This window comes from Phocoena sinus, chromosome 11 (genome assembly GCF_008692025.1).
Source record: "Phocoena sinus isolate mPhoSin1 chromosome 11, mPhoSin1.pri, whole genome shotgun sequence".
NCBI classification, from domain to species: Eukaryota; Metazoa; Chordata; class Mammalia; order Artiodactyla; family Phocoenidae; genus Phocoena; species Phocoena sinus.
The window spans coordinates 1926826-1954556 of NC_045773.1; the positions used below are offsets into that span (position 1 = coordinate 1926826).

Here is a 27731-nt window from a genome sequence, read left to right on the forward strand (position 1 = left end):
GCTGGCCCGGGCGGGCCGGGGCGGGGCGGCCGGCGGACGGTGGTGCCCCTTCCCCAGGTGTTGCGGCGCTTCCACGTCGCCAGGCGGCCCGCGGCTTGCGCGAGCCCAGGCCGCCCCAGCGTCCGGAGCGCCGGCCCTTGGGCTCCCGCGGCCATGGCGGGGCCGGGCCCGGGGGACCCGGACGAGCAGTACGATTTCCTGTTCAAGCTGGTGCTGGTGGGCGACGCGAGCGTGGGCAAGACGTGCGTGGTGCAGCGCTTCAAGACAGGCGTCTTCTCCGAGCGCCAGGGTAGCACCATCGGCGTGGACTTCACCATGAAGACGCTGGAGATCCAGGGCCAGCGGGTCAAGGTGGGAGGCCCGGCTCGGGGCCGCCGTGCAGCCGGGCCCCATGGCGCTAGGGGTCGGCCAGGGCCCTGGAGGGTCTCCCCGGAGGGGTCGGGGTCGGGGGCCGCGGCGAGCACCCGACTGGTCCTTGGGGGCTGGGGTCCCCTCTTGCCCCTTGTCCGAGCAGGCCTGGGCCTGGGCGTTGGGGCCGGCCTCTGGGCGCAGAGCGCGGGCCTCGGGGCGCTGGGGTGCGCGTGCTGGGGGGAGTGCGGAGGAGAGGCCCTGCCCTCCGAGCTACACGCCGGGGGACTTTGCTCCAGAATAGCGTCTCCGGTGCCTGGCGGCAGAGCGCCTCGGGTGCGGGCACGGGGGGCGCCTGGCAGGCCTACCCCCGCCCCACCGCGGTCGAAGGCCCCAGCTCGGCCCTCGGGGGGGGACCCCAGGCAGAAAGGGACACCCCCACGACTAGGAGGGACCAGGAAGTAGTTGCTTCTAGGACCGGAGGGCCAAAACTTTTTGTCAGAATTTCCGGCCTGGCCACGCCTCCCTGCAGTCTCTTTGTGGACCTGGTGGTGGAACTTTACTCGGCCGGGGCGGCCCGGGTCCCCTCCCCCAGCTGCAGCCCGATAGGAACTGAAAACTTCACGGGCCCCGGAAGGTGGGGGAGAGGACCGAGGTTTGGCAGTGGCTCCGCACTAAACCGGCAGGATGTGGCTGCCACAGAGTCCTGGCAGTGGTCAGATAACTAATATTTGTGATTAGTGAATCAGTTTCTTAACCTGGGTGTCAGCTCTCCCGAACGGAGTGAGAGACCATTGTTCTTGCTCGGGAACTTGACTGAACTGCGCCGGACGGAAATCCTTTCCCCTCTTTGGTGGATTTGAGTTCCCACCGACTCCGGGACGGCTCCTAAGAGCCCTGGGCGGGGCAGCACAGGGCCAGGGCATCTCCTGGTATCTCCGTGTTTTCAGGTGGAGCCGGGTGATTGAGTCCCGTCAGCCCCGATACCGTGGCGCCGGGCCTCCCTGGGCTGCTGTGGGCCTGCTACCGGTTGGCTTTTGGCAGGATGCTTAGCTCTTTATTTCTGCAAAATTGGGATAATTTCTCCCTCCCGACCCAGCATGGAGAAAACGTCAGCCAAAAGCCTTTCCATGCACACGGTGCCTTTGGAGTTGATGTGACAGGGGAAGCGGAAACTCCCTGCCAGAAGGGTTGCTTTTTTTTTCTTTTCTTTTTTTTTTAACAGTCTTTTGGGTTTCTGTGTGTTTTGAGTCTCCTTAGGATAGGAAAAAAGAACAAGGTATGGCAGGCAGCTTTGAGTCATTATTCGGGACCACCCTTTGGAGCAGGTGGCGAGGGAAGGCTGTGGGATGGGGTCCACGGATAAGTCTGTGCCCTGAGACGCTGCCAACAGCCACGGGGAGGTGGCGAGTTGAAGGATAGGCGTAAACAATCGGGCTGCCTGCTCCCCTCCCCTCCCTTCCCCTCTGCCCCCCTCCCCTTCCCCCTCCCCTCCTCTTCCCCTCCCCTTTCCCCTTCCCCTTCCCCTCCCCTTTCCCCTTCCCCTTCCCCTCCCCTTTCCCCTCCTCTCCCCTTCCCCCTCCTCTCCCCTTCCCCCTCCTCTCCCCTTCCCCTCCTCTCCCCTTCCCCTCCTCTCCCCTCCCCCTCCCCCTCCCCTCCCCCTCCCCCTCCCCTCCCCCTCCCCCTCCCCTCCCCTCCCCTCCCCCTCCTCTCCCCTCCCCCTCCCCCTCCCCTCCCCTCCCCCTCCCCTCCCCTCCCCCTCCCCTCCCCTCCCCTTCCCCTCCCCTCCCCCTCCCCTCCCCTCCCCCTCCCCTCCCCCTCCCCTCCCCTCCCCTCCCCTCCCCTCCCCCTCCCCCTCCCCTCCCCCTCCCCTCCCCCTCCCCTCCCCTTTCCCCTCCCCTCCCCCTTCCCCCTCCCCTCCCCCTTCCCCCTCCCCTCCCCCTCCCCCTCCCCTCCCCTCCCCCTTCCCCCTCCCCTCCCCCTCCCCCTCCCCTCCCCTCCCCCTTCCCCTCCCCTCCCTTCCCCCTTCCTCCCTTCCCCCTCCCCTCCCTTCCCCCCTCCCTCCCCTCCCTTCCCCCCTCCCCTCCCCTCCCCCTCCCCTCCCCCTCCCCTCCCCCTCCCCTCCCCTTTCCCCTCCCCTCCCCCTTCCCCCTCCCCTCCCCCTTCCCCCTCCCCTCCCCCTCCCCCTCCCCTCCCCTCCCCCTTCCCCTCCCCTCCCTTCCCCCTTCCTCCCTTCCCCCTCCCCTCCCTTCCCCCCTCCCTCCCCTCCCTTCCCCCCTCCCTCCCCTCCCCCTCCCCTCCCCTCCCCTTCCCCTCCCTCCCCTCCCCTTCCCCTCCCTCCCCTTTCCCCACTCCCGGTGCTGACGGTGGTCAAGGAGGGGCTGGGTGTTCCTGTTTACCTGGCGAGATAACCTGTGCAGGAGCCCTGGATGCACTGTGTACCGAGCATGGGTTATGCAATGCAGGGCAGGCACTTCGGGATTTCTTTTCCTGCTAGTCACCTTCAGATTGTTCTACTTGGGAGGCAGCCGGGTGGTTCTGGGATCAGGAGAGCAGTGTAGGCACGGTAACCCCCCTAAGAGTTAACAGTGGCCACCCCTCTCAAGAGTCTGATGTGTGCCAGCGGTTTTACAGATGTGTTCCTGTGATTCACCCCACCTCACACGGGGCAGGCTTCCCCAGGCACACAGCTGGGAAGTGACAGACGTGCAAGTTTTCTTCCAGCTTTTCGGACTCCAGGGCATTGGGGTCTTTCCCTACACCAGACTGCTGCTTCTGATTGCGTGGAGTGGGAAAGCCTGTGCAAGTATTTACTTCTTGATCTTGCAGCCAGAGAATCCTGAGGCCCAGGCACTGAAGAGGCTGTGAATTGCAGTTGGGTGGGTGGGGTGAGAGGACAGCCGCCCTGGCCCTGGGTGCTGGGCTCTCAGGACTCAGCGCGGGCAGGTCATTTTTCCTCACCCATAAACTATCTCTGGGGTGTCTTCCAGCAATGTGATTTTTTTAAAAATCAAGTTTATTGAAGTTCAGCTTACACACAGTAAATGTGCCTCATTTCAGGTGTCGAGTTCTGTGAATCTTGACAAACCTTTGCAGTCCTGTCACCACCACCACATTCAGAGTATAGATTCCTTCCATCAGCCCGGAAAGTTCTCCTGTGTCCCTTTGTGGCAGCGTCCTCCCTTCACCCCAGGCCCTGGCAACCACTGATCTCTTTTCTGTCCCTGTAGTTTCAACATTGTGGTTGTTAACTGGAACCTTTGAGGAACCAGAGTTTGTCTTTGTTGTTTCTGCAGAAAGCATGTTCACATCAGGGATTTAGTTTAAAACCTTCCCAGGCCTGTCCGGGGTCCAGCAAAGCATCCAGCAGGATCTCAAAGCCACCTGTCCTGTGCTTGCTGGCTCTTGTTAGCTCTTGAGGAACCTCAGAGAGAGGTCACCTAGTGCTTTTCCAGCTGCTCTGTGCTTGGGGAGCTGCGGACTGAAGCGGGGAGGCCGAGAGACCGCAGGGTCAGAAGGGCCTTAACTAGCTTACTTTTATCCAGTTTTATATTGAGGTTCCGCATGTCTTTGAAGAGTTCTGCTGCTAAAAAAATTAAAAGTGGGGAACATCACAGATTGAATTAAATCCCTTTATTTCTATAGTCACTTCCTCTTGCGACCAGAATGACATCCCAACAGCTGACCTGGAGAGCTGGGCTCCTGTCTGCCTCGGCCACTTCATCTCCCTGCCCCTGCCCCACACTCAGTCCCCAGCCTCACTGGCCCTTTCTGTCCTTCCAACATGCCTGCCTCAGGCCCTTTGCATCTGCTGCCCTGCCTGCCACATTCCACCCCCAGATCCCCATGTAACAGCTGCTTCATCATTCGGCTGTCACTGCACAGGTCACCTCTTCAGAGAGGCCTTCCCTGACCTCCCAGCCCCTCCGTCCCATTATGGGGTAGGTTCATAGCATTTACGAGGACTTGACATTCCCTTGTTTGTGGTTCTCTCCCGTACAGTTTCCGCTCCTTGAAAGTGGACACCGCCTTGCGTACCTGTGAATCCCCACACCTACAATAGTGTCAGACACACGGTGCTCACTACCTGTGTGTTCATTGATTTTTATTTATAGGGAGGAAGCTGAGGCCACAATAAAGGAAGTGACCGACACGCCCAAGGCCCCACACAAGTCAGTGGCAAAACCAGGCTTTGAACACAGGGTCTCCCTGGCTCCTAGTTGCAGCGCCTATTTTTACACTTGACTACCCTTCTGAGTCCCTCTCAGTTCGTAACGATGACCCTGAGATCTGCACGTTAATGACTAGCGAAAAGACAACTGTGGTCACCGCACTTGGAGAGAAGCGTATGGAGTTGGGCATCTTCTAGATTTTCAGGAATGAGGGTGGAAACCCCAAGGAGTTTCAGGGTGCTGTCAGCTAACAGAGCATCAGGCAGCCCTGGGCAGCTCCCATAGCAGCCCTGCTGGTGGGAAGGCTCTGGCCGTGGCGTGGGCCCCCTGGCGGCCCTGTGTGAGTTCACTGGGCTCTAGCTGTGCAGGCTGAAGCTGGGGGCAACTCTGGGAGCTGCTGGCCTCTCAGCGGTGATGTCTCTGCAGGAGAACCCTGGACTAGGTGTCCAAAGGTCTGCTGCAACCTCATCCTAGCCCTGGCCAATTCCTTGTCCCTTCTTGGAGCCGCGGGCTTCGTCCTTTTTGAAATGGAACGAATGATCTTTGCTCTGCCTACTTCTCAGGGTTGTTGGACGGCTATGGACATGCTCAAAATAGTTAAAAATTCCCCTTGTATGTTTTTGGATAATTCATCCACATGGTTCAGAATTTCAAAATTTCAAAGACATAAAAGGGCGTACCGTAAAAAAAACCAACCACGCGCCTTTCCATTTCTGACGCCCTGTAAGAGAAGGCAGACAATGCGACCCATCTCTCGTGTATCTTGAAAGTGCTATTGTGAATAGAACCAAAGAATTACAAACATAAGAGATTATGTGATTGTTGCTGTTGTTAGCATTTTCCTCCCTAGGGATTATTATTAGGATTATTTCTTAACCTGCCCCTCCCCACCTCACCATCCCCGGGGAAATCTCAGCCGGTTCTAAATCCTGAACGCATCCGAGTTCTGCTCACCCACCCTTATCTGGGACGACACAAAGGCCTGTTATGTAAACTGGTCTGTGCACCTCACAGGGGACGCGCACATGGGTCGGCCCTGAACAGCTGCGCCCCTTTATTCGGCCTTCTGTCGGGGTCACTGTCCCCATGCTGGGAAGGCAGCCAGGGTCCTCCCACACAGAGCTCAGTCTCTGCCCTGGGGCCCGGGCTCCACGTTGCGGGACCTTGCGCTCCATTGCTCTCCTGGTCCGAAAGTGCTTCTTTTTTTTGTTGTTGTTGTGGAGCACAGGCCCCGGACGCGCAGGCTCAGCGGCCATGGGCCAAGGGCCCAGCCGCTCCGCGGCACGTGGGATCTTCCCGGACCGGGGCACGAATCCACGTCCCCTGCATCGGCAGGCGGACTCTCAACCACTGCGCCACCAGGGAAGCCCAAGAAATCTGTTCTTGATGCCGGTGACGATCATCCTCACGGCAAAACGAACCTGCCTCCTGAGGTTTCTGCCAGTTCCGAGGTAGCACGTGCTGTGGGAGATGGTGGAAAGGGGGCCAGTGGTAGAGCCTCGGGCCCCAGGTCACAATCTTGGCTTTGCCGCCTGGGGCACGTCGCATCACCGCTCCTGATCTGTTCACCTGTCAACCCCGAGCTTAAGGACCTGACGCACAGCAGAGCATCAGCAGGTGGGAGCTGACACGGGCGTGGGTCCCCAGAGAGAGATGGTGGCCTGGGGCTCGGGAGGCTCAGCTTCTCAGCCTGGCTGCCCAGCTGCCCTTGTGCACTGATCTGCTTCCCCAGTTATGAAATGAAGGCAGAATCCCCATGTCCGTGCCGTGGAGGGCCGCTGTGTATGAAAAGGCGAGCCCACTGGGGTCACAGGGGGGTGGCATCGCCCAGACCGGGCCTTCTCACAGCTCACGGCGTCCACCTGCCTTTTTTCTTTGCTTCCATCCCTTTGGTGTTTCGGCCTGTTTGCGTTTTCCTTCCTTCTGTCAGCCCTGTGTGGCCCTTGCAGAGAGGCTTTGGGCGTGAGGGATCGTGAAGCTTAGTAGTAAGGGGGCAGCCCTCCCTCCCTGAGTCCCCCATCTCCTGAGTTTTCACCACTGTTCTCGTGCTCTGTTCTACCTGGTCCTTGCAGCCACCCGGTGAGACCCCATTTCACAGACGGGGAGATGAAGGCCATGTGTGGCAGGTCTGAACCAGAACCTTGCCTGCCAGCTCCTCGTGTGGCGCCTTTTCCTCATTGCTGTTCACGCCCTCTACCACTACCAGCTGCCACACGCACGTGTGTGAGCTCATGTGCGCCTGCGTGTGCGCACACACAGACACGTGCATGAACACGCGCATGGAAAGGTTTGGGACCAAATGTGCAATCTGGGCCGTCGTGTATCACTTGCATTTTACGTTTTCTAACATTTTGATTAGCGGTGTCTCATCAACATACTAATGCCGTCTGCTTGTTAAACAAATCCTTATTAATTCAGATTAATTGGCAGAAGTGGTGCTTATGGCCAGTGTGAACAAAAGAAAGCGCCTGCCTTCTAGAATGGCCTGCGTAATGCTGGTTTTTTTTTTAATAAATTTATTTATTTATTTTTGGCTGTGTTGGGTCTTCGTTGCCGCGCGCGGGCTTTCTCTGGTTGCGGTGAGCAGGGGCTACTCTGTTGCGGTGCGTGGGCTTCTCATTGCGGTGGCTTCTCTTGTTGTGGAGCACGGGCTCTAGGCGTGCGGGCTTCAGTAGTTGTGGCTCGCGGGCTCTAGAGCGCAGACTCAGTAGTTGTGGCGCACTAGCTTAGTTGCCTCGCAGCATGTGGGATCTTCCCGGACCAGGGCTCGAACCCGTGTCTCCTGCATTGGCAGGTGGATTCTTAACCACTGCGCCACCAGGGAAGCCCCGTAATGCTGTTTTATTGAACGTGCAGCCAGTGCTGGTAGGTAGAGGCGTCTGCAACCTGCTCTGGGGATGTAGTGAGTCAGGACCATTAGTCACTAGCAGCGCCCTTCTCCGTGGGTTACATACGCATCCCCTCCCTTCTCACCTGTCCTGCTTGGCCTTGCAGGCCTCCCTCTCCTACCCCAGGAAGAGGTCAGAGTAGCCCTAGACCAGGTATGTGACTTTCCACACAGGTTGTTTAAAAGGCGACAACCTGGAGCTTAGATGTGTCGCTAGGACCTGTCCCTCTCAAAGTGGTCTCCTTGGGAAATTGCATAAGTATTTCCGGATGTTGGATCACAGGGTGGGTCTGATGACTCAGAAGGGTCAGAGGCCACTGGAGCAGAGCCTGCCACGCTGTCAGGAGGCCTTTGGTCCCAGATGAGATCTGACTGTGAAAGCAGAGTCCAGGCTCACGTCAGGCCGGGCCTTGCCCGAGGGCAGTCGCCATGTGTGGGCGACAAGGTTCATCCTGATCCCAGAGGCCTGCAGCGGTGACCTCCACCTCACGGCGGACAGTCGGTGGGTCATTTCCCTTCCGCATGTCAGTTTCCTTGGGCGCCATGTGAGGAGGCTGGACCACATCACTGAGGGATTCCATTTTCCTTGAGGAAAGTTCCTTGTAGTTTCAAGCCAGGTAGTCCCCACCTCTGCCTTTTTTTATGTCTGAGAAGTGTAAAAATCAGATTTTTTTTAAATTAAAAATACTCTTTATATTTTTCAGTGAAGCACTTTTATTGTTTTGGTTGAACTTGTTTTTTTTTTTTTTTTTTGAACTTGTTTTTTACTCTCGGGTTTTAAATCTGTAGTGGGGACACGAACAGTGGATGATTTCATGATGAAAAAAAATGGATCACAGGATAAACTTCAGTTTGCCAGCTATGAATTGTCAGTATCTGCCATGTTTGCATTACAGATGAAATACATGGGAAAAATCAACCTTAATATTGAAATCACAAGGTAAATACCTCAATGTAAACTCCAGCTCTGCGGTCTGCATCAGGTTATTTTCCCCAGAATAAGCTCTTGACCAGTATTGGCCGAATGAAGGAGCGAGTGAGGGAGAGGGCGGGACGGGGGGCGGGGAGAGGCGGAGGGGCATGTCTGCGCCGGAGGTGGGTCCGGAACCTCAGCTTGCAGAGTGGGGTCCATGCAAGAGCCGGGGAGATGGAAGGCCCCCGTGTGCTAGGATGCCTGGGGCAGTTTGCTCTGTGTGTCTGTACGTGTGTATGTACATCAACACGTTATTGTTTTGCTTTACGTAAGTCAGCCTTACCTGACCGTCCTGTCCAAAGTAGTACTCCACCAAGTTCCTTTTTAAAAAAATCTTTATTGAGATATAATTCATATACTGTGAATTCCCCCATTTAAAGTGTACAATTCAGTGTTTTTTCCTGTTGTTTTGAATACTCACCAGGGTCTGCTTTAGGATATTTTCATCACCCAGACAGGAGCCTGGTAGCTATCAGCAGTCATGCCTGTTCCACGCTCCCCCAGCCCATCTCTGTGGAGCTGCCCCTTCTGGACACACGTGTCCATGGAACCACACACTGTCGCGGGGTCCTTGGGTCATGTTTTTGAGGTCTGAGTTACTTTTCATCCCTTCCTCGCCCTGCTTAGTTTTTCTTCCTAGCACTCCGTCCACCCCCCAAGTCACACTCACCGTGTCGTTCTGTGCGTCGGCCCCTGACACTGTGCCTTCCCCGTGTGTCCTGGCAGGTGAGTAAAGCACTCTCTCCAGGTGAATGGGATATTCCCATTCATCCTCTCTGAACTCAGTAGGTGTAATCAATATGAAAAGTCCCGTGTTCCTGAAGCTCTGTGGGATTTGCTTGTGTTGCATTGATTCATTCCTTCTTGTCATTCTCCCTGTTCTCCTCTGGAGGTTGCGCAGGGCGGGAGCTGGGCTTAGGGTCTGGCCTCTGTAGTGACAGCGTGTTCTGCTGTGCTGTGTTCTGGCAGCCCGTGCCCCACCTTCCAGATCCCTGATTTACTTTTCAGCTGCCTCTATTCCGATGTTCATTTCATCTTTTAGTTTCTGTATTCTGACAATTAACGTTTTTCATTTCCAAGATCTCCAGTTGGTACTTGTTCCTATCAGCAATATTTTCATTCTCAGGATATTATTAACACTTCTATTTTTCCCAATTTTTCACTATGAAAAAGTTTAAAAATACAGGAAAGTTGGAAGGATAACATAGTGAGCCCCATATATGCTCTACATAGATTTAACAATTGCTTGTGTTTTGCTGCATTTGCCTTATCTTTTTGTATGTGTAATATAAATTTTTTTATTTGAAAGTAAGTTGCAGATGGCATGATACCCCACCCCTGGATACCTCGACATACAGCCTTTTAAGAATAAGCACAGTGTGTTATCATACCTAAACAGATCATTGTTTCTATAAGCATCTACTTAGTCCATTTTTAAGTTTCCCCAACTTCCTCCAAAATGTCTTTTATAGAGTTTTCTCCCTTGAGCTGGAGTCCAGTGTGGGTTTAGACCAGAACGATGCCTCACTTCTGTTTTGATGACTCATGTTTTTTAAGAGTCGCTTTCTGGATTTGTCTCCCGTTTCCCTCGTGGTGTCTTTTCCCTTGTTCCTCTACCCTTTGAATTTTCTGTAAGCTGGGGGTTGAGTTTAGAGGTTCAGAGACACTCGGGTGGAAGGGTTTTGGCGAGAATGACTCACGGGTAATGTTTGCACCCACACTGCCCCATGGCAGGTGGGACGTGATGAAGGTCCCCCGCTGGAGGTGAGGCCGAGTTTGATCTCCACTCACATTTATTGTTAAAGATTCCTTTTTGCTCCATTTTCCTTTGTTTCTTGGGTTATCATTTAAGAGCCAGGGCCTTGAGCTGGGCTCTTCTGTCTGGAGCAACAGACAAGTTAAGTTAGATGAAAAGGGAAAAACACCTGAAACTTAGAAGGTGCTCTGTCGAGCTTAACTGTGGTTGTTGGCTGGAAGTTTCCATGTGACACCCAGGACAGAAACTGCACGTCAGTGGGTTCAGGGTTTGTTCTGTGAGTACCTCCTCCCTTCCAGGTGCTGTTCTGAGTACCTACAAAAGGAAGACACGTGAGATGTGTCCCTGTGCCTCGGAGCTCATGTCTGGCTTGGGGGACAGATGTGCAAGCACCTAAGGAGCATGAGTGCCGTCCATACTGCTGCTGCAGGGACTGAACTGCCAAACCAGGAACCGAATCATGCGGCCTTACAAGCACACGTGTGTTTACTGTGGCCATAGCAGGACCAGATATCTGAAATTCGGAGTGTTCCTGCTTGGGTGCCATGCTGTCACGGGGCTGCTTGCCTGGTGCCCAGGACACAGACGATGCGCAGTCCTCTTCCCGGGCTTGGAGCTGGGCGTTGAAGGAGGACAGTTCCCAGTGAGGAAAGACAGGGGCTGTGCTCCAGGGCTGTGTTCATGTGTGGCCCCGGAAGCGGGAGAGGGCCTGGTGTTCATCCAATCAGGGGAAGTGGGACCCCGTGGGGCGTGGGAGCCGCCTTCCTGTCATGCTGGAAGGTATGCTCTGGGCCAAGGAGCGAATGGGTTGGCTTTGTCTGATGCTGGGTGGCGGCCCAGCCGCAAGTCCTGGTCCGGGTGCTGCGGCCCCTGCTCTTGACCTCCCTGGGGGGCACAGATTGCTGCCTGACGTCCTGCCTGGGTTTCGTCCCCATGTACCCCATTGTGCCTGAAGGGGCTACAAGCAGGTAAGAGGCCACCTGTGAGTCCCACCTTGGTCGCCAGCACAGGGCCGCCGGCTTCCCAGGCCCTTCTCGCTGTACCGGGAGCTCAGGCTGCCCACATCCCCCATGGGCGGAGGCTGGGCCTTTCTTCCCACCAGGACTGAAGGACAGGCTGACTGATTCCTGCAGGAGGAGGGGGTTTCATGAAAAAAAGCACAGGACATGGTCTGTGGAGGAGCCGTGCACACAGCGAAGGGCACAGGTTTCGGAGTTAGACTGAGCTCTCCTTTCCTGTGCCCTGGGACCCGTCTTGTAAAAGGCTCTGAGATGCACCTGCAGGGCTGCCTGAGGATGGAATGTACCGAGACAGGGAGCTCCGGCACAGTCAGCCTGGAGGGGCTCACAGCGCGTCTGTCACCTTCATCACCCGGGTTCCCACCACTGTTCGCAAGATGCTGGAGGTGAAACACAGATGCCAGGAAGCCATCTGATCACCCTTGGTCCCCTGGCTGGTGGAGCAGGGCGGGGAACCACGGGTCCCGCCTCCCTTCTTCCAGTGGTGGTGGCTCTACAGGGAGAGCTGCATGGTGACAAGGGACACAGAAAGTTGCCTCTGACGCTGGGATCCTGAGCAGTCATGTTTCGGGGGCGGGAGGAACCTGGGCCCAGGAATCTGTCCGCAGCCCTTGTCAGCCGCTGGGAGGCGCGTCTGTGTCAGGTCCGCACCCACCCCCCCCACCCCCCCACCCCCCGCCCCCGTCCGGTGTTGCTGCCCCGGTTCTCCTCACTTAGGCTCCATCCCCTCCGGCCTGTCTCACCCGCTAACACATTGGAGGTTTTGCAGGGTCTTACCGTCGCTTCTGGCAGTGCACCTGCCTCTCCGCCGCGGCTTGTTTTCAAGCCCGGGGCTGAGCTCTTCCCTGAGGACTGAGGCAGAAGTGACAGCGGCTGGCCGGGGAGTAGCTTGCAGACCACCTCCTGGTTCAGACTCCCCACATTCCGAGACACGATGAACAGCAGCATGGGGGCTCGTATTTGGGTCTCTCCAACCAGTTTTGGGAGTTTTGTCTTGAGAACTAATTTTTCCAAAGTCCCTTTCTGCTATGAAGAAGCAAGGAACTTCCCACTGCCGGCCTCATCCTGTGGGAGAAAGGCTGTTCAGATAAAATCCTCTTCTGTTTCCATCGGGAGGGATGGTGCTGGACAAAGGTTCTGGGACCTGAATCGCCAACGGTGCAGTTGATTTTATTTATTAGCTTTATTTAACCTACTAAGCAGAATTGACTTCCCACCGGGGCACATGGGGACCCTCTCTGGAGAGCAGCCCTTGCCCTGCCAGCCTCATCTCGCTCCCACTGGCCTGACCGCAGGACCTGCCCTCAGAGGGCTTCCTTCCTGGTCAGACGCCTGCTCTGCGCCAGGTTGCAAAGGAATGAGATGGGGTCTGTCCCCACCAGAGCCCGTTTTTTGTTTTATTTGTTTTTTAATTTTTGGCTACGTTGGGTCTTCGTTTTTGCACGCGGGGCTTTCTCTAGTTGCGGCGAGCGGGGGCTAGTCTTCGTTGCGGTGCATGGGGTTCTCATTGCGGTGGCTTCTCTTTTTGCGGAGCACAGGCTCTAGGCGCGTGGGCTTCAGTAGTTGTGGCGCACGGGCTTCAGTAGTTGTGGCTTGCGGGCTCTACAGTACAGGCTCAGTAGTTGTGGCTCACAGGCTTAGTTGCTCCGCAGCATGTGGGATCTTCCCGGACCAGGGATTGAATCCATGTCCCGTGCATTGGCAGGTGGGTTCTTAACCACTGCGCCACCAGGGAAGTCCCCAGAGCCCGTTCTTGATGGCGAGAGGCAGAGTTACAAACCAGGAGCCCCGCACATACAGCCCTGGGCCAGTTCCCACCGTGAACCGTTTCGTTTGGCCTGCTCAGTGGTGATTTGCTGGTTTGTTTTTTATTGAATTTGCTTTAGGCAGGATATCCTTTTCTGTCACCTTGCTGCATTTTATGTTCCCTTCCTGGCCCCCAAAGACACCCAAGTTTGGGACAGGTGACATCCTCTGTGGTGTATGCTGTCATAGAGGCAAGAGTAAAGGGCTGTGGACCACGAAGAAAAGAAAGCTGAGTCTGCTTGGTGTGGGGCCCAGGCCTGTGCATCGGGGAAGCTCCACTGACCAGGTGACCTTGAACTGGGGCCCTGATGGTTAGGTAGGAGTTCACCAAAAGGTCAAGGAATGCAGTCTATCCTAGAAAAGGAGATAATGGCAAAATGGTAACACCCTTCATGGGTGTGGGGACCCAGAGGGACAGTGTTAACTGGGAGTTGTTAGGTGTGGAGCTTAGAAGGGAAAATAGCCTCGTCCCTCACCTCGATACCGTACTTCCCCTTGAAATTCCCACCCCACATGTCTGAAACTCACCTGACTGACCCCTGCGGAGCTGGAGGGGGGCAGCTGCCCTCTCCCGAGCGTCCGTGCTCTGGAAGCACTTTTCCATCCTGGTCGGGCCTCAGTCCTACCCTCTGTGCCCCAAAGGTGCTTCCGGACTTCACTCTGGGTATCAGCAGCCCAGAGAATTTCCCCTAAAGTCAACTGTCAGATGAGACAGCCTGGCTGGGAAGGTCAGAGAAACTGGCGATGCACCCGGTGGGAGGTGGGTGGCAGGCGGGCGTCGGGGAGGGGGCTCGGGTGTGATCCGTGAACGAGGCCCCCGTTTGTCTGTCCAGTGAGTGCAGGTGGAGAACTTCCAGGTGGGGAAGGAGGTGGGCGGGGGTGGTGGCTTCAATTTGGCAGGCAGGTGCTCGTCCAGCCGATGGACCGTGTATTCATCGAGCACCTTCTACCTGGCTTATGCAGAAAGCCAGCCAGACACAGCCCCTGCCCTCAAGAGTCCCATGTGAGGTAGGGACAGTAAACATTTAAGAAGTGTGCGGGCACGCCTGTGTCCAGCCAGGCGGTGCAGAGGCTGAGGCGGGGCCGTGGGGTGCGGGGCTGGGATGGCGAGGGTCTGAGACAAGAGCGTTTCAGGCAGGGGCCTTGATGCGGCCTCCCGGGAGCTGGACACGCGGGGTGGGTGGCGGCAGGAAGTCGGGGCCTGTGGGGCCTGCAGGCGATGCGGAGGGCTCGGACGACGCACTTGAGGGTGGAGGCTGGAGAGCGGAGGGGCTGCAGGATCTCAGCCGGGTTCTGGCGGCTCCACAGTGGCTGCTGTGCGGGGCGTGGGCCGGGCGCTGGGCGGGTGGAGGCCGTCCGCAGGGAGCCTGGCGCCGGCTTGGCTGTGATGCGTGTGAAGGAGCGGGAAACGCAGAGCAGAGGAGCCTCCACACCCGTGATTTCCTGGGCGCTGGGCTGCTGCCGAGGTCTGTGCCGGGGAGCAGGCAGGCAGATGGGCTCGGACCCAGCACGATGTCAAGATGCCTTCCTCGGCCAATCACTGCACCTCCAGAGCCGGCTTTCTCCTGTGTGACGTGGGGCTCACGGTCTCTGCCCACAGCCCCGTGAGACCCCGAGTGAGGCCGGCACCCGCCGCGGGTCCCCGCACTACCCCTGCACAGGTCCCCACTGCGTCCACGCGGCACTTCTGCTCTGGTTTCTAATTTTCTTTTTTTTTTTTTTAAGTTTTTGGCTGAGTAGTTGTGGTGCACGGGGCCTAGTTGCTCCACGGCCTGTGGGATCTTCCCGGACCAGGGGTCGAACCCGTGTCCCCTGCAATGGCAGGCGGACTCCTAACCACTGCGCCACCAGGGAAGTCCCTGCTCTGGTTTCTAAGGCAGAGCCCGGGCCTGTGCTGCCCAGGAGATGGCTCAGGACGATGCTGCTCTGCTCGCCTGGGTCTCCGGTAGCTCAGGTGTCTAAGCCTCATTAACCTTCTCACCAGCCTCCCCGGGGCCCTGCCTGGTGGAGGAGCTGTGCTTGGCTGCCTGGAAAGCGGGGCCGCTCCCAGCCTGGCTTCACCCAGCTCTTGGCACACAGGGGGCATTCGGGCCAAGCCATAGGGCCGCCTCTGTAGGACCGTCCTCCACGCAGCAGCCGGCAGCTTTACAGACATAAGTCGGGGCACGTCCCGGCAAGAGTGTGCGCGGAGCTCATCTGTTTCTAGAACAGAGAAGGGAGGAAAGGTTGTGGAGGCTGCATTCTCATGTTGGTCCCTCTGTGGGCAAGTGGGGCTTGATCGGGCCCGGCATCCCCTGCCCTGCACTGGCTGAGTGTCAGTCCATAGGCTGGCGGGTCCCTCTCATCTGGGACCCGAGTCCCGAGTGCTCAGTGGTTTGCAGCGGGCCTCCCGGGCTAGGATCCGGGAGGCTCGAAGGCTGTTTCTGTGCGAGGCTGGTTGCTGTGACAATGGCTGGAGCACAGGGTGCTGCTGAGACGTGCGAAGCGGAATGCGAGGCGTCTGATGCACATCCCCTGCTTCGGACGATCTGCCGCCGTCTCCCACTATGGTGAAGTAACACCCACCTCAGGCTCTGGCTCTGGCACCGCCGATGGCCTCGCCTTCTGGGGTGCTGCTTTGCTGCCATCTGGCCACGCTGCCCTTGCTGTGTTTCCAGCGTGGCAGGCTCTGTCCTGCCTCTGGGCCTTTGTCCCCTGCGCCTGAACACTGTCCCCACGACTGGCAGGAGCCTCAGCCCAGGGGCCACCTTCTGTGAACACCCTGGGAGGTGCCATCCGGGGAGGCCCTCCCGTTACCTTTGCTTTCTTCAAGGTGCTCGTCCCCCCTCTCTGCAAGTGTCCCACTGGCCTTCTTCTCCTCTGCCTCCTTTTAACTGGAAAGGGAACTCTGTTCCTGTTTCACCCCCTGCAACGTTGCCAGTCCTTCCAACCCGGGCTGGGACATGGCTGACGTTCAGTTCGTACTGAATGAACAAATGTGTGGCCGTGCACACAGCCCGGTGTGCCTTTCTTTGAGCCCTTTACGTGTTCCACTTTGCATTAAAGCTCCTTGGCGTGTATTAAAAACGCCAGCCCCAAATGATGCCAGCTCAGTAATACCGTTAAGGGGACGCGTTTATCCAGCCCCTTCTCTGCGCTCGGCTCTGAGCGCACTGAGTCTATCATTCACCCTACGGCACCTTTTTTGACAGATGAAAAGTGAATTAGGTTTTAGCCTGCAGGCATGAAGGTGGGAAGTGACGGGACTGGTTCAGGATCTCAGGCTGCTGGCCCGCGCACTGACCCTGCTTTTCTCTTCCCCTGGCTCTGATGTGGGGAAATAGGATGAGAGTATTTCCAGTCATGAGAAGGACCTACTTTCCAAAAATATTTCCTCCATTACTGCCCAGATTTCACGAGTTGGTTGAGCCAGATACCGTAATCTGTAGCTATTGTGTTGGGTTTTTATTTTTAATTGTTATCGGTTACACTTGTGTATGATGGTTCAACAAGGCTTGGTCTCCGGATACTCCCCTCTGCCCCCAGCCTCTAGGGGCAACCACTTCCGGCTCTTCTCTGTTTCGCCTTCTCTTGCTTGTGTTGCTACCCCTCCTCCCCCAGGTACACACATCATCTATTGACTTCCTGCTTTGGAAGATGAAGATTTAACTCTCAGCACTACCCTAGCCCCCATCACACACACGCACGTGTGTGCACGCACACACACGCGCACACACACACACACACACACACACACTTTGCATCCTCCCAGTAGAGGTGTGTGGTAATGTTGATTAGGTCAGCATTAAGTTCCTTTCAGTTCTATTCGCAAAACATAGCCCCAATTTGATCACTTCTCCCTAACTTCACTGCTACGACTGTGGTCTTTTACCTGGATTATGGCCACAGCCGTCTAACTGGGCTCCCCGTTTCCGTCCTTCCTCTCTTTTTTTGGCTGCATGGCTTGTGAGATCCTAGCTCCCCGACCAGGGATTGAGCCCGCGCCCTCAGCAGTGAACCCATGGAATCCTAACTACTGGATCACCAGGGAACTTCCTGTCCTTGCTCTCTTTTGATCTGTTGTCCATACAGTAGTCAGAGTGATCCTGTTGAAAAATAAATTTGATTGGCTCAAAACTCCCTGGCTTCCCCTTCACTCACAGTGAAGGACAAAGTTCTTGCTGTGGCCTCCAGGGCACTGCATGATCTGGCCCAATTCCTCGGTCATCCCTCGTTTCTTTCTCCCCTTTCACTCTGCTCCCAACACACTGATCTTCGTGCACCAGTCATGTCTCTGCCTCAGGGCCTTTGCACTTGCTCTCTCTCTCTCCCTGGAATGCTTGTCTCGCAGGCATCTGCACAGCTGGCTAACTTTCTTCAGATCTTTACCCAACTGTTATCTCAATGAGGCCTTCCTATCTAAAACGTCATTCCTCACCATACATGATAACTTCTTCCCCTGCTTGTTTTTTCCATCTTATCACTATCTAGCATACTGATTATTGGATTACTTATTTTATGATAAGTATTTTATTTATATTCTGTATTAACATATAAACAAATATATATCCGTATTACTTGTTATTATCTTACGGTAGCACCCGTCTCCTGCCCTAGACCGTAAGCTTGAGCCCAGGAATTTGTGTCTGCTTCCTCTGCTCTCGCTGGTACCTAGAACGTAGAGCAGGTGTCCAGTAAGCGCTGTTGAAATGGCTGAATGAACACATTCTGGTTAGTGAGAGCTGTTCACGGCTGAGCCATGTAGCACTGTCTTTCATTCCCCGTGCTCCCTAGTTTTTCCTGGTGGTCGTGATCATCTTGTTTCTGCGTGGGGTCTATGTATTTGCCATTAACTCGGCTCCAGATCCTCCCCTAACTGGCACACTCACCCTCTCCATCTACCCCACATACTGTGTAATTGTCCCCGCAATGTCTTGCTGCCTCTCAGTTCCATCTTCTTGAAGAAGTCTCTCCCAGAGCGTTCTTAATTTCTGTTTTAGATTTTCTGTGGCTAGAGGAGAGAATATTCTTCTCACAGAAGAATACAACCTTCTGAGATTCATTGAGGCTTATCTTAAGATTTAAGATCTTATTTAATCCAAGATGAAATACTTGGTATTGATTTTTCTTCAAGTTCACTCATTCTTTTTTCCTGTCTCCATTCTGCCATTAAGCTCATCAAATGAATTTCCCACTTCACTTACTGTACTTTTCAGTGCTAGAATTTTGACCCTCTTAAAATATGTTTTTAGAAATAATTTCCGTTTCTCTAACTGAAATTCCCGATTTGCCCACTTAGAGTGGTATTTTGCTCCAGTTCTTCGAACATATTTTCCTTTAATTCTCTGATTATATTTAAAATAACTGCTTTAAAGTCTTTGTCTACTAAATCCAATACTTGGGCCATTTTGGCCTTATTTTCTATTGACTGCTTTTCTCTCTTGGGGTCAAATTGTCTTTTTTTTTTTTTGCATGTTTAGCAGGTTTTTAATTGTATACTGGAAATACTGGTTGATACTGGCTAGTGACTCTGCATCGTGTTGGAAGGGCACTGATTCATGTCCTAGTAGTCAATTCAGTGACTGACTGATCACCTTGAACCTGTGTGGCTTGTCTTCACGTTCTGTTAGGGCAGAGAGATGCAAGTCTGACAGTGTTTCTCTAGCCTTTCACCTTGACAGAACGCGGCCTCCAAACCTGAGAGCTTGGTTTAGGGTTTCTTGGGCAGGTGTCGGGAGGCCTGCCTCTTGCCGTGGTCCTCACTCGTAGGGCACAGCCCTCCTGATGTCTCAGCTCCATATCTGGGTCCTTCGCAAGGCGCTAAGGAGGCCTCTTCCCCGTGGCTGGGTTGGAAGATCCCCCAGCACTGTTCAGCCTCCACCTCTGGTGTGTTCTCACCCCCAGAGGAGCCGCTCTCTGGTTAGAACCTGGGAGCCTCACCCTGTGCGCGGAGCCCGCGGGCTAGGACCCACCAGGGCCCCTCCCCCCAATCGCTCCTCATTCCAGTCCCACTAGCTGCTCCAGGCTCCATGCCCTGCTTGGAGTCTAGCCCCCTGTCCTGTGGTCAGAAAACCGTCCCCAGTAGAGTGCTGGCAATTGTGAGGCGCCTTCCATGAGTTTTGCTTCTTTCAAGGATTAGGGTCTTGTGCTGTGTTGTTTACATTCTGAAAACAGTAGCCTCCCATGTTTTTCTCAGTCTCCCGGTTGTTTAAGGAGGGAGGTCTCGAAGGCCACTAAATACTCTGCCAGAGCTGGAGGCTCCCAACCGGCCGCGTCCTGGCTTGCGGCTTGGCTGCTGTCTTGGGATCTCCCTACCACCCGGGGTTTCCCTTCGCCTCTCTTTTGAGTTGAATTCTCTTTCTGGATCCCCATTTCCTTCGTGTTGGTTGATTTCAGCAGCTTCCTTAGAAAGGGTGGCAGGAAGGTAAATTTTTTGAGGCCCCTATGTCTGAAAATGCCTTTGTTAAACCATCGCACTTGACTCAGTGATTAGGTGGAGAATTCTAGGCTGGAAATTATTTTCCCTTGTAATTTTAGGCATCGTTTCATTGAATGTCTAATGCAATATGGATCTTTTCTGTGAAGCCTTCAAACCAGTTTTTCCTTTCTCTCTTTTGTTTTCCCTGCAACTTTTTAGGGTCCTTTCTTCCTCACTGTTCTGGAGTTCCCACGGCCAAGTGTCTGTGGGTCTGTTTTCCTCCATTGTGTACTTAGTGGGCCTTTTCAATCAGTTCTGGGGAATTTTCTTGAAGCATTTCTTTGATTTTACTATTCTTTTTTTCCCAAACTCTTACTATCCTGATGGTGGACCTTCTAGGCTGGTTCCACAATTCCTTTTCTCTCTTTTCCATCTCTTTGCATTTTTTCCCCCTACTTGGAAATTCTTCAAGTTTATCTTCCAACGCTTATGTTGCATTTTTCATTTATGTTATATTTTTAATTTTCAAGAGCTCGTTTTTCCTTTCCGAATGTTCCCTCTACTTAAAATGAGAGTGTTCTTTTATCATTTCGTGGACCTTTTCTTATCTCTGAAAACACTGATGATTATTTTGGAGATTGTTTTGAGAAACTCTGCCTAGTTTCTTTTTCCGCCAAGTTGCCTTTTCCCGTGTCTGCTTGGCCTCTGTGTTTGATGCTCCCCTCTGGGGTGCGGAGGGGAGTCCTAGGTCGTCTGGATCCCAGGCTGGTGTGGTGCCGAGGTCCCGCCTTTCACGTCACCCCTGCGTGAGCTGTGCCCCGGGGCCTGCTTCCTGGAGCCTCTCACCCTGCAGAGCAAATGGGACGTCTCAGGCCGGGGGTTTGGTTTGGCGAGTCGTGGCTCAGAGCGTATCAACCGGTGGACCCCTCTTGTGAGGCCCAGGAAGAGGTGGTCACCTCCACAGTGCCAGGGCCAGAAGCCCTGCCCGCAGGAACTGTCTGAGGCCTCTGGGTCTGTCCCCACCCTGGACGCCCCTTGAGAACGGGATAGAGAGGCACCCAGAGCGCTTGTGCCAGTGGAGGAGGGTGGATGGCCTGCGGCTCAGGATGTCATCTTCAGGGCCCCGAGGACCTGTGGTCTGCGGAGCAGAGAAGGCAGGCCCTGAGCCGCTGAGAGCCCTGGACCCGCCCATTCTGGTGCCCTCCGCGGCTCAGCCTCCTGGCCCGGGCACAGTGACCATCCAGGTTGGCCCCTGGCCCAGCTTCTGCCGCCCTACCTGGGGTCTCTGCCGCCATCGTGCTGCTGCTGCTGGAAGCCAGGGATGCTCCCGCCCCGCCGGGCGCCCATCCAGGCAGGCCTGGCAGCGGCCCTGATGGGTGCTGGTGAAGTGAGGACCTGGGCGGGAGGAAGGTTGGGACCGGGGTTAGGGTTAGCAGGCTGCGCCAGCTGATGGCAGAGGCCGCCTGAGAGGAGCCTCCCCGGGCCGTCCCTGCCCAGCGTGAGCATCTTCCCTGGCGCCGCTGAGGCAGAACAGAGAGCCCGAGCGCTGGGGGCCTCCCGACGGTGGGGGCAGCGGGCACTCACGGCCCAGAGGGGCAGGCAGTAGACACGGCGTCAGCAGCGAGCCTGGTGTCCAGGGCAGAGAGGATTCGGGGTCCAGTGTGCTTCCCGCCACGGTGCAGAACCCACCCCCTTGTCTTGGGACTCTGGAGGTGGAAACGGGGCTGCCCGCCTCCACGTTGCTCCCCCCGTCCTGCTCAGGCCGCTGAGTTGCCTTCCAAGGGCTCAGAAGGCCCCTCCGCTCTGTCCACCTTCGGGCCCCTCCTACGTGGGGCCTGCCGAGCTGTGGCCGGTGGCCTGCCCCCAGAAGCAGCACTTTGGGGGTGGGTCTGGGGGCTCGGCCTCCCCGTCCCCTGTGCTCGGCTGCACCCCCGGGTTCACGGGACCCCTGTTCCTTTAGCTGCAGATCTGGGACACGGCTGGCCAGGAGCGCTTCCGCACCATCACCCAGAGCTACTACCGCAGCGCCAACGGGGCCATCCTGGCATACGACATCACCAAGAGGAGCTCCTTCCTGTCGGTGCCTCACTGGATCGAGGACGTGAGGAAGTACGCGGGCTCCAACATCGTGCAGCTGCTCATCGGTGAGCGGGGGCCCCTGCGGTCCGCCCGTCTGTCTGTCTGTCTGTCTGAGTCTCTCTCTCCTTTCTAAACAAAGGGCAAACAGAGCACAGAGAGGGCTGAGCTTGGCCAGGTAGGAGCGGAGCCAGGACCATGATCTAGAAAATTCGGGGACTTCGCTGTTGGTCCGGTGGTTAAGACTCTGAGCTTCCACTGCAGGGGGCACGGGTTCGATCCCTGCTCAGGGGACTAAGATCCCACGTGCCACGAGGCGCGGCCAAAAAAAAAAAGAAACTTCGGATCCTGCTAATCACTTGTAAAGTTACAGTCAAAGTGGAAATGAGACGACGCAGGCCAGGAAGCCGTCTCCACGTGGCCGCACCTTGGCCCAGGCTAGTTCGGTCTTCATCATGTGTGTTCTCATAACCCTGCCTGCTCCTCATGTGTCAGGGACGGGGCCGAGGGTCAGAAAAGTGAAGTCATTTATCCCGTGCACATAGCCTGTGAGCATGTAAACGTGGCCGATCGTGATTCAGTGGCCTGCTCTGTCGGCCACCCTGCAGGGGGTGCTTCTCAGGCGTCCACGCTCCTCCCAGCCACTCTGAAGTCTTGGTGGAGGGCAGACGCCGGCACCACCCGCAGAGCACCTCACTCGGAAGCACTGGGTGGGCCCACGCGTGTGCATTTCTAACAAGTTCCCGGGTGACACAGTGATCCCACTTTGAGAACCGACGCTGCAGGGGGTGCCGTGACCTCCATTTTACCTTTTCCTCCTGCATAAACTTCTCGGGCCTGGATTCAAGAAGCTTTGGACCATGTGTGTGGTCCCTGGGGTGCTCGTCCCAACAGGCTGATTCCTCTAAGGTGAGCGAGTGCAGATGGGCCTGGACTGGGGTGTGGGTGCTCTAGGCGGACTGGACTCCCCGGGCAGGAAGGGAGTCCTCCCTACGTGGCCTGATGCTCCCCTTTCATCCAGGACTTTTTTTTTTTTAGTTTTTTATTATTTTGGCCACGCCGCTCGGCTTGCAGGATCTTAGTTCCCCGACCAGGGATCGAACCGGGGCCCCTGCAGTGGAAGCGCAAAGCCCTAACCACTGGACCGCCAGGGAAGTCCCAATCCAGGACTTTTAAAATAAAGCATTCTATCATAGAGCACTCTGTACAAGGACGTAAAAGGAATAGCGTAACAAACCCCAGATTCAGCAGAGCCGGCAAGTCCTGTCCACGGTCATTTCAGCCCTCGGCCCCTCCCCCGACCTCATATTATTTTGAGGCAAATCCCAACACCAAATGATTTCATTTGCAAATGTTCCAGCATGAGTCTATAAAAGATACAAACACTTAAAAAATATATAATAACAGTACGCTTTTCACATTTAAAACGTACTGACATCTCCTAATACAATCAACTTAGCTGATCTGTGGTCAGATTTATAATTGCTCATAAATATCACATGTGGTTTTCTTTTCAGTTTGTGGAAATCAGGATCCACATAAGTTCCAAACATTGAAATTGGTTGCTGCATTGTTTAAGGTTACCGAAGAAATTGTAGATTTTTTTTTTTCTCTTTTTTTGGCCATTCTGCGTGGCTTGTGGGATCTTAGATCCCCGACGCGGGACTGAACCTGGGCCCTGGCAGTGAAAACAACAAGCCATAACCACTAGACCGCCAGGGAAGTCCCTAGATCTTCACAGATGCTTATCTATTTTTTTGTCCCTATAATCAGATTATAAAAGTCAATCGCTTAGAGACTTAAAAAAAATTCTTGTAGAAATTGGACCAAGGAGCAAGTGACCAGATTATTTAAAACATAACGAGACATCTCACACCTCATGGGAGAAGGAAAGGTGTGCTCTCAGGGGCAGCTGTAGTCTGTGCTCTCATTATCAGAAAAGCAAAATAATCAAAACCCACAATCTTACAGAGAATTTAAAAATTCCAAAGGAAAATATGAGAGCATAAATAATCAGAAAAATGACAAAATTTTAGCCAGAAAAAAATAGCAAGGCCAGATTTCTTTAACTTCAGCATTGGTGGAGTGCCCGCTAGGTGCTAGCTTGTGTCCACCGTGTCATTTAATGTCTGCTCTGCAGAAGGTGGTGTCGTAGATGGGGGGCTGAGACTCAGAGATGGAGTGAGTTACCCGAGCGTCACACAGCAGGTGACGGGAAGCTGGCGTCTCTACCCAGGTCGTCTTCCAGCTCTAAGCACCGTGTTCTTTTCACCAAACCTTCCCGCTTCTATTTCTTAGGAAAAAGCAATAAAATGCACAAGCCCCTGGCAAAGATAAGGAAGAGATGAGATGAGGGACTAAAGGATGGAATAAGAGCATTAAAGGTAGACTCTCCCGGCTCGCTGCCTTTAGCTGTAGCCGCGCCCACCTGGGCCCTGGGCCTCACCACTGCCCCACCTCCCCGCAGGGAACAAGTCGGACCTCAGGGAGCTGAGGGAGGTGCCGCTGGCCGAGGCGCAGAGCCTGGCAGAGCACCACGACATCCTGTGCGCCATCGAGACGTCGGCCAAGGACTCGAGCAACGTGGAGGAGGCCTTCGTGAGGGTGGCCACGGAGCTGGTCATGCGGCACGGGGGCCCTCTGCTCAGCGAGAAGGGCACTGACCACATCCAGCTGGACAGCAAGGACGTCGGAGAGAGCTGGGGCTGCGGGTGCTGACCGGGGTGCAGGGCAGGCAGGCGGGGCTGCCCCACCTCCTCCCGCCCTGTGGCCTCCTCGACCAGCCCTCCAGAGCTGGCCTCCAGGGTGCCAGCCAGATAAAGGCCTGGAATTACCCCGCCTGTGGCCTGGATGCTTGATGGGAGCACTGCCCTCCAGGAAGGAAGAAGCAGGATTCCTCCCACGGGAGGCCCTGTTGGCACAGGGTAGGGTGTGGGGCCCTTCCTGCCAGCCAGCTGCTGTCCCCGCCACACGCGGCACGTCCCAGGACTGGCACGAGCCCAGCGGTGTGGACCTTGGCCCAGGGGCTGGGAGTGGGCCTCCCGGGCTACACGCTCCCTGGTTAGGACCGTTTCACACGAGGCTGCAGCAGGGTGTTACTTTCCAGGGATGTGGCCGGAGCTCCGGGTCCTCCCAGGGCGTTCCAGGGCCTCCTGTGCAGGAGCAACGGCCCAGCGGACTCAGTCCTGAGCTTCTTCCCGGGGTTTCCCTACCTCCCTCCTTCCTTCAAGGCCAGCTCCTGCCTCAGCCGGGCCTCCCTCTCCCACTTCCGTGTAGCTTCTCCTTTTCACCGGAACAGCGGTGGGTCACAGCCCACAGCGCTCGTCTGCTGGCCTGGGGCCCAAAGTTTTGCCACTCAGGTTGCAAAAGCAGTGAATCCTTTAGCTCTGGCTCTCGGAAGCTGCGGGGTAGTGGGAATGAGATAGGAGTGCGGACATTTAAGGGATAAGTAAACGCTCGCACCCCTGAGCCCAGCCTGTCCCACCTGACTTGCAGAGATCCTTCGTGCCACGTTCAGAGTGCCAGCTCCCCCGCCGCTCCCAGACCAGCTTAGAGAGTTTCCCGCACAGAAAAGGCGAGGCCCTGGCAGGCCTGGGTCTGGGCCCACCCACTCTAATGGTCTCTGCATACGCTGGACACTGAGGTTAGACAGCAGGGGACCAGGGTCACTGGGGCCCTTGGAAGCAGCACCGTTCTCTGGGTGCAGCTCAGAGGAGCGCAGGGACTGGACTGGGGGAGCAGGTGGTCTTCCCAGGCCAATCCCAGTCGCTCCCATCAGCCCAGTTCAGCCCTGCAGGCCCCCCGCCCCAGTGTGGGGCCCCAGGAAATCGGCTGCTCTCAGAGCCATGGGCGAGGCCACGTCAGGGAGACACAGCCCAGGGCCCCTGAGAGCCCAGAGGTGCCGCACAGCTGCAGTCGGGCTCCCTGCCTTCCATCCCAGCACCTGGTCTGCGTCAAACCCTCCCAGGCAGGCCTGGACACAGAGCAGGAAGTCAGACCTTGCCAGGCAGCCCCAGGAGGCAGGTCAGGCAGGGCTGCTGGCCCTTCCAGCCGCGGAGGCTGAGCCTGGTCCTGGAGGGGAAGGACGCTGGCCTGGAGGGGCCAGGAGCTGCTGAGCAGGGGTCAGCCCGCTGTCGGCCGAGTGGGCTGGGAAGTGGGAGCAAGAAGGCTGCCTGGCTTCCCTCCCCCGTCCCTGCTAATGGGATGGGGCCCAGCCCCTCCACCTGCACTGAGGGGTTCCCCAGAGAGGGGCCCCCTTCAGGCCAAGGGCAGAGGTCCTCCAGCCCCATGACCTCTCTGCAGGGGGCTGATGTTTGGGCAGAGCTGGGTGTTCAGTCCAGGCCCAGCTGGGAGAGAAGTCTCACAAAGACCACCTTGCACAGACCTGCTGCTCTGGGGGGTGGGGTGTATGCAAGGAGCAGCGGCCGGGACTGCGCCCCAGTTCCAGCGAGCACAGGTACTGACCCCGGGCCCAGGGCTGCCTCACAGGGCTTAGGGAAGGAGGGAGGCCCCCCGCTCACCTCCTCCAGAAGGAGCCCTGCCGGGCTGCCGGCAGCACCCGGCAGTCCGCATCCAGGGTGCACAGGTACAGGAAACACCGGTGACAGGGGCTCACCTGCCACCTTGGGCTGTGAGCCATCCCCCTACTCCTGTGCCCGGAATCCTGCACAGGGGAGGTGGCCTCACGGTGGCCCTTCCTCAGCCAGAACCAAGGAAGCAGCACTTCACTCTCTCCTTTCACAATCCCAGGGCCCGGTGGGTCTGCTGCCACCCATCCTCCGCACGGAGCAGCCTCGCTCCAGGGCTGTAGCCTAGAACTCAGGGGTCATTTCGGGCTCCCCACTTTCTCCCCCACCCTACAACCGTGCCCCCGGCCCCTCTGCCCAGATGGGCCCCATCCCCTCCCCTGGATGCCTCCCTGACCTCCTTGGCCTGGGCTTCCACCAGCCCGGGCACCATCCTGCTGCTGTGAGGGGGGCAGCTATGAAAGGTCCCTCCCCCATCCTGACACCTTCCAGTCGCCCCCGGGCTCTCGGGATGTCCATCCTCACGCAGGTGTCCAAGGCCTCACACAGCTCCGTTCCTTCTCCCCTGCACCGTCTTGCCCACAGGAGCAGCTTCTGTCCAGGCAGACCCCTTCCTGCCCTGCCCCCCTTACCGACCCTGCCCTTGAATACGTGCCATTTAGAATCCCACAGATGACCAGCTGGTCCTTTGCTCATCGTACCCCCTGGCAAGAATGCATTCCTTCCCTACCCACCCTTGGCCTGCGGGGTTCCCGTCCTGGGCCGAAGCCATTTCCTACGGAGGCTTCCCGTCCTCCGTCTCAGAGCCAAATGCTAGCGCTCAGGGCCTCCCTGGGTGCGCTGCTGGCTGCCTGCTCTGGGGTGTCCTGGCAGGTAGGGGCCTCACTACCTCTCTGGGCCCAAGTCCTCTGTCAGATGGGCCCGGACGGATGGACTTGGCCAAGGGACAACGGGGAAGTGTGTAAGACAGCACGGCCCCGCCTCTTCCCTCTCCCAGGGCCTCTTCCTTTGTTTATAAGTTACCCAAGAACAGGAGCAGGTGAGGTCAGGGGTCAGGGGCCAGGAGAGGAAGCCCGGCAGGAGGGCCAGGAAGTGTCCCAGCCATCGGGCGGAGGAGGGCGGTCTGTGGCCTGGGCTGAAGGACCAGAGGAAGGCTGGTGTTTTATACTCCCGGGAGGGGGACAGGCAAGGGACAGGGATCCTGACTCCTGAGCCAGAGAGGTGGGCCTGGTCCAGAGGGCGGGTGGGTGTTGGGGGTGGAGCTCAAGGACACAGGCCCCAGCAGGTTGTGAAGCTGGAGGAAATTCCTAATTCACATTGAATGCAGTTACTTCTCCCCGGAGGGCTGCCGAGGCTGGGGCCTCAGAGACCTCTGAGCCTGCACCTGGGCTGGGATGGGGAGGGCCTCAGCCCCAGGATGCCATGGCATTTGGGGATTTTTCACATTGCCTATTTATGAATATATAAATCTTTATAGCGAATCTATTTTTTAAAACATGGAAAAGTTGCCTTTATGGAGACTTAGCAGAGCCAGAGTGTACGCATTCCTAAACTATTAAACGTTTCTGTAACGAGCCGGCAGCGCCCAGACTGGTTCTCTTGGCTTGGAGCTCAGAGCTGGCTCCAGTGCCCACGGATCCACAGATGTCCCACCTGCCTGGCCGGCTCCCCCGACTGGCCTCCAGGCCCACACACTGCCCCCTGCCTGTCTGTTGCCCAGAGCCCTGTTAAGACCATCGGGACCTCTGCACGGAGGAGCAGACAGTGCCTC

The 27731-nt window shown here is 56.4% G+C and overlaps 1 protein-coding gene across 1 annotated transcript; it reads left to right on the forward strand.

Annotated features, from left to right (window-relative positions):
• Window positions 1-27535, forward strand: RAB43 (RAB43, member RAS oncogene family). The gene is made up of 3 exons (XM_032648808.1): window positions 1-351; window positions 21319-21502; window positions 23902-27535. Exons 1-3 carry the CDS (start codon window positions 154-156, stop codon window positions 24150-24152), a joined length of 633 nt encoding a protein of 210 aa, XP_032504699.1. The 5' UTR covers window positions 1-153; the 3' UTR covers window positions 24153-27535.
• The last annotated feature ends 196 nt before the right edge of the window (window positions 27536-27731 follow it).

Bases quoted from the DNA above. Each gene is read 5' to 3' on its own strand.
- RAB43 (XM_032648808.1), top strand. From the start codon at position 154: ATGGCGGGGCCGGGCCCGGGGGACCCGGACGAGCAGTACGATTTCCTG. The intron at 352-21,318 runs GTGGGAGGCCCG...CTGTTCCTTTAG, and splicing joins TCCAGGGCCAGCGGGTCAAG to CTGCAGATCTGGGACACGGC. The intron at 21,503-23,901 runs GTGAGCGGGGGC...ACCTCCCCGCAG, and splicing joins CATCGTGCAGCTGCTCATCG to GGAACAAGTCGGACCTCAGG.